At 30.5% G+C, this 9,874-nt stretch overlaps 1 protein-coding gene across 1 annotated transcript; it reads right to left on the bottom strand.

Annotated features, from left to right (window-relative positions):
- Positions 1-732: 732 nt before the first annotated feature.
- On the bottom strand, positions 733-2,269 carry LOC113519219 (uncharacterized). Its single transcript, XM_052900994.1, has 2 exons — positions 1,892-2,269; positions 733-1,593 (listed from the first exon to the last, which is right to left on the bottom strand). Exons 1-2 carry the CDS (start codon positions 1,911-1,913, stop codon positions 1,055-1,057), a joined length of 561 nt encoding a protein of 186 aa, XP_052756954.1. The 5' UTR covers positions 1,914-2,269; the 3' UTR covers positions 733-1,054.
- Between the last annotated feature and the right edge of the window lie 7,605 nt (positions 2,270-9,874).

The raw sequence follows: 9,874 nt of genomic DNA on the forward strand, positions 1-9,874 counted from the left end.
ATTTGCATTAAAAAAAAATTAAGATAGAGACTTAAAAAGGAATAATACTAGCGAAAATACCTACAGATAATGTAATAAGCTTACATCCTTAAAGAAATAAGATCGATAGCTACGTTACCTTCTGTATTATCTACTATAAAGTTTTCCCTCTATTTAATTAAAACTTTGTAGATGCTACTACAAATAGGAATCTACTTAGTTACAAACGTTAATTTATAAAGATGATTATAAAGTGATTGTAAACACTTGAAAAAAAACATACTGTAATTATTTCAAAAGATTTTCACAGATTCGTCTCTTGCAATTCTAGATCCAAATGTATACATGCTTAGCGAAATATAGCCAAGTCAATATGTACAGACCATTAGAGAACAAAAAGTTCTTCTAAATAGCCCATTTGTGATTATAGTAACGCTGAGAATTGTCATTCCCCTAAGGTTATTTTCAAGATCTAGAAAATCTAACGTAACAATAGCTTTTCCGGGAATTTCCGCACTTAACTCGTGATTGTCACTATGCGTAAAATAGCAGTACTATATTATCTAGCTGCGTAATACAATAGTAGGTTTAAGTATTTAATAATTGTTAAGTAGAAAGTCGAGTCACATTTAATTTAAAAAATGTGATGATAACATTACCCCATCTGTTACAATATATGTATGCATATATATGTCTAGAACCAGAGTATATAATATTAATAGATAATAGATTCAGAAAACTCATTACGTTTAACCTCCTGCGGCCCGGTTTCAAAGTGGGTACATCCAAGGAAGACCCAGTGTCCTAATATTAGAACAAATTAATTAAGTCCTAAACGCCCAGACCAAAAATTGTTCATATCTTGGTAACCACAACAGATAAAGGTGTAATATTTTAGGAATACTTTAATATTGATTTAGGCTTGCCCGACAGAAAAAAAAGATTCCAAAATATTTTGTTCTATATTTATCACATTGGGATGCTACATATAACCTGAAGTCCCATAGAAAATGGAAATTTAAACACCTGATATAACAAATAATTCAATTCCCAATAAGTACATCCTTATTACTGGTTATTCAATACATGCCATAATCAAGAACAAGCCTATGAAAACTTTTAACTCGCCATTTGTTATTAGCAGACTCTTTCCTGTTTTATAAACGGCTGTTTGATTCGTTTTATCTACGATCATATCTATTAGCTCATCATCAAAGTATTGAGTAAAATAGTCTAATTTTGAAAAATTTGTTCTGTCTTGTATCGAGTACGATGGCTCAGAAAGCATAGGAAGGTTTTTTGTGAAATTCTTTACAGCCCATGTAAACTGATTATCTGAACTGCTGCTACCGCGAGCACTAGTAAATTGCGGAGTGCGCTCACATCTTCTGCTGTAATGTGCATGACTACGGGCTCGCATGCGCGATCGATCTCGTCCTCGACTACTTTTCAGAATTGGTGGTGGACTCTTAGACTCTGATTCTGAGCTAGTACTGGTTTCACTTGCATCATTCTTATCTGGAACGAACTCATTGCCAGTATCCTCTCCTGTAAAAGGATCTCCCTCGTCGTCTTCGAAATCTGATTGATGTAGTATCTCTAATATTTGACTATCTGTGAAAGGGAAAACTGTCAGCACAATGGCGTAGACTAACTAGAAGGAAAATAATTAAAGGTATAAATGCCCGCCGTACTAGTATTAACATGAAATAAAATCACTAAAAAACCATATAAACGCTTATAGTGCTAGTATTAGTACAAAAAAATAATCACTAAAAAAGCATATTGATATTGACAAAAGTACGATAAAATAATAGTGTTTATATAAACTGCATCACTTTGTCCCGATAAAAAAACAATATGTCGTAAATATAACACAAAGATTTAAAAGATATAAATTAATTAAACAAACCTTTTATCGTTGTACGTGCCATCGCTTCGACTTAGAATGACAGAAGAACGAAAAAAAATTCCCTGTCCATTGAAAGCAGTGCACTGCCACAATACCAAATATATTTACAAACTAAACGACATTGAATACACAACGTGGCACGTAATTCAAACGCGGCAGATGACGGAAAATATTTTGTTCTAGTATTAGTACAGTGGGTGTTGACTCCAAATTGCTATTTTAAAAATTGGGCGTTTACAACAATGTGATTTTGTTCTAGTATTAGGACTTCAGACCTCAGGAGGTTAAAGAGGCTATAAATTTACCTAGATACGGAAATATACGACGTTAAAGACTGTTAAAATTCATTCAAGGCAAACCATAATAGAACCTTATCAGAGAATAAATAACAAACACCCTACGCCTATGCAATGTTAATCACTTACTTGAGTATTATAGCTGTGCTCCGACAATTTGCATTTGTTTATTTGATTACTTTTTTACAACAATGACAGAGATTCACTGTCGAATCGGACCCAGAGTGCAACTAAGCTGTTTAGTGATGAAAACAGAAGTAGCCGGGCTTATTTCTTCGTATAAATTAAAACTTCCAGTATTTGTTTAATTAATTAAGGAATACACAAGGTATATTAAAGAGGATAAGTGTCACTTACCATAAGTGAGATTCGTTTGTCATATCCAGAAATATACAAAGCAAATAGTTGATAATAATAATAATTTACTACTACGTTACTTGACGTATCGCTGTCTCACGGATTAATTAATTTTATTAACTACTATTAGCTTTTGCTACCTACGTAACTTGCGAGAATTTCAGAAGTAAGAGTACGAATGAAATATACCACTTCTCGACAGCGTATCAAGATAAAACATATCTAGTATTTTTAAGTTCGACCTTCAGAAATACAACCATGAAATTTGGTGTAGTAGTTTTTGCGTGCTACCGGAATAAACGTGTAGATAGACAGTCAGATATACAGACAAAATTTCTGAAAAATAGATACTGTTTTGACTTCATTTTCTTATATATCTTCCATGGTCAGACATCGTCTAGTTACAATTTTATTATATTAGTATGGTGTTTACTACTACTTTTTGCTAATATATATCTTGTATGTATGTTATAGACTTAGTATAACATACTCATATACTTTGTAATCTAAGATGTATATAGTGCAAAAGTGTGCAACTGTTACTCGAAAGTTTTGTTTTCGACTCGAAGAATTCGGTTAAGTTATGATGTATATATATGCCATCAACCTTGGCTTATGAAGTATATAGTACGTTATACTAAGTCTATATCATCAACATAATTTATTCAACTAGTAATAATAATCGACTTTTTAAAAAGAATTAGGATTAAAAGATTTTCTTATTATATAAATCCAGATTAAGTAATGTTCGATTTGAATGGTTAATTTAAATTAAATCTGCTTCTAAACCTCTGCAAAATTTCGCATTTATAAATTTATTTTTCACTGCTGTACGTAGGTGTCCTCATGAACACTATATTAATATATGAATAATACACACAAATATCACTTGCACTGGGCTTTAAAGTACTTTAAGCACCAGAGCAAAAGCGGAGTCGACCCGAACCACAGGAAATGCGGTTGGACACGTTTTAATTCTGCACGCACTTGCTATTACCCGTGGACCTTTGTCTGTAGAGCAACAATGAAGCCTTTTAGCTGTGATTTATTATGACCCACTTATTTTGTAGACGATAAAGGAACGTATAAACAATTATAGTGGATCAACAAACAGTACAGAAGAGGACAACTGTGTTTAAATCCGCGGAATCCGAGATAAGTCTGGAATAGATGTTGTTGGACTTTCCTTCACATAAGATTAGGTGCTTAGATTCTAGTAATAAATAGGCAAGAATTCGTGAAATGTTGTTAAGTAAGAAATAAAATAAATACGATCACCACTGTCATACAAATGGGGTATTCAGGGGAGAAATTTTGTTAACTAGTTTCTATAATTCTGAAAGTAACACTTGATTTGGTCTTGTACGGCGTAGCTGTCTATTTATCTTCACACCAAGTCCCTAGTAGGGTATACAAAGAAAATACAGTACTGAAGACCTCTATTCTTATATATATCTCTTGCTCCATTCGATTTCATAACTTATACAAACCTAAATGTCAGTCTCGGATACTCTATAGTTAAATAGCTTTACTACAAATTTAAGTATTTTACAAAGTTGTTAGTGATAGCCAGGTACAAACTCATTACAATTAAAAGACAAAATCTTTTTAATGATTCTGGGTAACAAAGTATGCTACCATGATATACTGAAATGTACATAATATATAATAATTAAAAATATCTTAATTTTAATGAGATCAAATAATGGTATAGTAATAACTAAGTATCTAATATTCGCTGACAATTGAATATGGAGTCTTAAGCACGCTACCCGGAATGATGAAGTCGAGATATCTTTATTGTGCCTACATATACGAGTACTTATACAATATCAAACAAAATGTTCATCTTCTTATGTAAGATTAACTTGTATCGCCACAGGGCGTACAGAGCGATCCAAAAACAAATATTACGGTTCTTCGAATTCTCGGTGAAGTAGGTGTCAATGTGAGTAATATAATATATAATATATTTTGGTAATATTTATATTAAGTTACTTGTAAAATCTAAAAAAGCAGAAGTAAAATCGATGTAAAATATTTATAAATTATTTTTTGTTTCTAAAAATTTTTAATACGACAAATCAGCTAACTTTGGCATTGCACTGGCTACATAGCTTGAAGAACCGACAACTGTTGGAGATAAAAGGATCTCGGATTGTGAATTCGTACAGGAAAATGCAGTATAGGGCGTCTTTTACTAGATACAATTGAGCGAGGACCTCAAATGAATTGTTATCTCATTTCTTATAGCAATCCTTATACCTATTATAGGAAATTGCTCACAATACAATTATGATAAAGAAAAAATTTAGTACAAGTATAATAAATTATATTTAAGACCAATTTCTTTCAATAGTTAATTTAACTTTACTCGCTGCATTTCTATCACTTATTGGTTCATTAATTTTCTGTAAGTACGTATATATCCCTACTAATATTATAAATGTACTAATATTATAAATGTGAAAGTTAATTTGTCTATCACCTATTGGCCTCTTAATGGCTATCATGATATTTAACATATCTGTAGTATTTGGGGTGGAGAAGGATATTTTAATTATTAATTAAGGCTTCCTTATATCACTCAATATATCCAGGTCACACGAACGAATTCGCGAGTACAAACTGTTATTACGAGTAAATTTAATTATCTGCCTGCTTAAATATCTAAGTTAAAAAATGTTTATATTGTGCGTCATATATACTTATGTGTTGTAAACCAATAGACGGCGGAAGATTGGTAGTGATAGATGAGCACTTCAGTAATCGAAAATGCCTTCTAGGGTGAAATTGCGGTTTATTAATAAGTACTGCAGTAATACAGCGGAAATAATACTAAACACGTGTTATTTGACATATTTGTATATGATACTAATATTTTTATTTTATTACTAATATTATAAATGTGAAAGTGAGCTTGTTTGTTGTTGTACTATTTGGGATGGAAAAAGCTAGTTTACTTTTTATAAAGTTCATACATACAAAGTCGCAAGAACAGACTACTGCATATATTCTTATTATACTATAACATTCTTATAGTACACTAGCGACCCGCCCCGGCTTCGCACGGGTGCAATTCTGATACTAAATATACTTACTACAGAATGTCCTTATAAACAACGTTTACAGCTTTTTGTCATTAGACAACACAAACATGATAAAGTACAATAGAGCGAAGCGCAGCCTTCGACGTGCTATCTATAGGCACGCGCCGCTGGCCGGACCGGTACCGCCGCATCGCTATGTCCCTGCATTTTAAATCTGTATTATCTTCGGAAATATTCATTTAAATTACATATTGAAAAAAAAACATATTAATATATATTAAATGGACAATGTATTTAAGGTACTTAATTGGATAAAAATTAATGTTGTATAACTTAAAATCACTTCGTAAATAAGCATTTTTTCCCATAAAATGTAAAGGCTAAAATATGGTTATATTGGGATATCCTTAACACTGACTATCCTTAAGACTGTCTATCACATATACCATCACGGACTTTTTTGTTGACCTTTATAAATCGTACAATACTGTAGTATATTATTTTGATTTATCTCGTGGGGTTCAGCCAGCGTTTGTAATGTAAGCGCGAAAAAAATGTGTTTATTTACGACATCACATTAGAAACCTTTAAATTGATCAGTATTTTTCTACTATATTATGGATATATTATACATATAAACCTTCTTCTTGAATCACTCTATCTATTAAAAAACCCGCTTCAAAATCTGTTGTGTAGTTTTAAAGATTTCAGCATACATAGTGACGGGCAGACAGCGACAGCGACTTTGTTTTATACTATTCTTACTTATAGTATAAGCTAATAAGTACTTTTCTATGCAGTATGACAAAATATGGCTGTATTTTGTTTGTCTGTACACGATGATAGATCGTCTGTTTAGGATTCGTATTTTTAATATATAGTTTTTTTTAATATTACATTAAAAATGTATTAAATCTATATAAAAATTAGCTTACACCAAAGACATTTCACTTGAATGTTTAAAATTTAAATATAATCGTCTGAGCAAAAAAGAAAACGAATTTAAATCTTTTATTGTTTTCATTTAGCAATTTTACTATTATTGACAATAACTTAATCACTTTTCGTATTTGTTTATATTAAATTTACGTCTTAAACTCGGCTGATTCATTTAAAAATTGAAATTGAGTATTTCATTTATTTTTAACTTGAAATGTGAGAGGATGAAAAGACACTTTCCACGAATCGTAGTGTGATCCATTACATTTAATTACTCCGAGTTTCATAGTCATGTCGCTCGAGGGAGTAGGTAATATTTAAAAAGTGGTAAATATTACTTCTAATTATTACCCTCAAATGATATGACAGGTTGTACAAAATGAAGTCTTATAATTCGTGTACAGGTTTTCTATCCCTCGTGGTCTTGTTTTATTCCAGGTATTCCTGAAGCTTACTTTATATATTACATTAACACCCATGTATACTTAATTAAGAGAATTACATCATCATATTACACTTTTATTAAAGCGATTCAATTCACGCAATAACACAATACAAAGTATTCCCGTGGTTAGTAAACTATATTTACCAATACAACGAAATACAATTTGTTTGCTTCGTAAGTAGGTCAGGCCCAGGTATCGGGTATAGTGCTATATTAGATATTTTATTATTAATATAAACTCACGCCCTTTTCTCTTTTAAGGGGATGACGACTACATATGTATTTAGCCTATGTTCCTGTCTCTGTCTCTGTTCTGTATGAACTGATTTAAATGAAAATACATTAACAAAATCAAGCAACTATCTGTTTGAATTTAATGTAATGCCTGATATCCTAATATTATAAAAGTAACATAAAAGTAAGTTGGTTTGTTCGTTTACTCATTACCTTTTGACGCTTTAACTGTTCTACCAATCTTGTTTATCATAGAAGTAGAATTTGAAAAAGGACATAGGCTACTTTTTATTGTGCGATCGAACTCGCGGTCACAGGTCGTTAAAATCTTTTAATTTTCATAAATAAATGCAATATCAATCTTCGGGCTGTTTATCATACTTTCCTTCACAACACGCCTGCACATTTATAATCTAATTTCAGATAAGCTCTGTGATTGCTCGTCTAAACCTCCACATAGTATAAAATAAAATCGCTTCCGTCCTCTTTTAAAATATTACGCTTGGGTCTTTCAACGGATTTTAATGCGGTTTTTCATCAATAGATAGAATGAATCAAAAGGAAGTGATAGTTTAATATGTAGTTTATAGTAATATATGTAGTGTATATAGTTTAATTTTATTACGTAGAACCTAATTCTTATGTTAGTTTGTTGAAATATGATGATAATTGTTCAACATGTCGGAAGAAATTAAGTCGACTTTTAAGAGAAATCGTTCTTCTTTATTAGAACTACAAAAAAGTCAATGTTGACATTCTATATTACACAGATAGCTTTCTATAATCATTACAAATTATATAGAGTTTGGAAAACTACTTACATGAATACAATAGTAATATTATTAATCACTCCACACTGACACTACATTGTTTCTACATTGCACCCGTGCGATGTCGGGGCGGGTCGCTAATAAGTAATACTATATTTGAAATCTTCTCGATTTTTATTTTTATATTTAAATTTAAAAAACTGAAGGAAATCAATTCGTCTAAATTTTTTGAGTGTATAATTATAGTTGCTTATACATATTAATTTTGTCAGGATTATATTTGTTTAAAAATATACCCTTTATCCTTAGATTACACTATTATTCTACAACCTACCACGAAAGTGTTATATGGATTTTGAGTCATAAAATAATAATATATTAAATTTATTCAAATATTTTTTTCTTTAACTACCCCTTTATGAATTATAGTCGTGAACATATTTATGTTTTTGAAGTATTTTTAACCTACCTACCCGATTTACCAACTTAATTGGTCTCAAGGTTCTAGTACCTAGACGTTAAGATATGTAATGCCTTCATTTCGTAAGCCTTTGGGGGTAAAATTGTTGTAATGATAGCTTCCCTTTGTTTAACGGTCTCAGAAACGAGCAACATCCAACCTGAGTGAGGAAAAAATTAATAAGAAAGAAGAATATTATATTGCGGTTGTGTTCAGGAATCTAGGTATATACTTAAATATAATGACGTGATGCGAGATGTAGAATAATGCATAAACTTCTTTATAGTAATATGATCTAACTTTAGTTGTGTTATTTTTCTAATTTTAAAAATATATATTAATATTTTCTTATCTTTTGATTATTGTTTTAAAACTGTAAAGTACACCGTAATCGTTCGAAAAGTCACTGTGTTGCCTGAATAGAATAACAAGGCTGTAGCAGTAAATAAACTGCCATATTATAACGCTAAGTGCTGTCCATGTTGACGTTTAATTTTTATAAATTAATATTTTTGTCTTTTTTATTTTGTTTTGTAAATATAATTGGTTGTTAATAAAGTTTTTTTCTTTCTTTCTAAAAAAATTTTAATATTTTTTTATTTGAAATTGATTTTTAATTAATATGGCAATTTTTATTTATAGTGTTTTTAATTTTGTGTATATATATATATATATATATATATATATATATATATATATATATATATATATATATATATATATATATATATATATATATGGTTTGATTTTTGAAATGATTTCCATTCTAATATTACATTTCTTTTTTTATCTTTCTGAAGGTATTTGAAAAAGTCTACTGAACAAAAGTTTTTTTAGTACATAAAGTAAGTGATTGTAGCACAATGGCGTTAATACGTGTAGAATAATATTTTATTTTTACACCATATTATTCTTTCCCAAACATCAGCTATCGCATGCATGAATACCAACAATGAGTGATTTTCATAATATATTGTGGTTATATCATGCATAATTCAGGTAGTGTGCATACTTTTGACTCTCAGGTTATTTTTCCATAGTTATCCATTTCAGCGAATATTTTTTATACAACATAGAATAGCAAACAAGCTGACGGTTCTCTTTTTAAAAGAAGTGGCAATCCCCGCACTTAGACGTAAACAATACTGTTGATGCGATATTTATTTATTTATTTATTATTTAGTTGAAACATGAGACCCAAGGTGATATATATAAAAAGCAAAAATACATGTTTCGCTATACATAGGCATGTAAATGTTGGGTCTTTAACACTATTTTTATTTATATTACATTATTATGTTATTTCAATATGTCAGTGTCAGGGCTGACTGAAAACCAACGTTGTGCAGCTATAGCACATTGCACTGGGATACTCACAACATCAGTTAAGCTGGTTCCTCTTGCATTGTAGAACTATGAGTGTTCTCTTTTC

This window comes from Galleria mellonella, unplaced genomic scaffold, assembly GCF_026898425.1.
Source record: "Galleria mellonella isolate WM207_F2 unplaced genomic scaffold, CSIRO_AGI_GalMel_v1 utg74, whole genome shotgun sequence".
Lineage (NCBI taxonomy): Eukaryota > Metazoa > Arthropoda > Insecta > Lepidoptera > Pyralidae > Galleria > Galleria mellonella.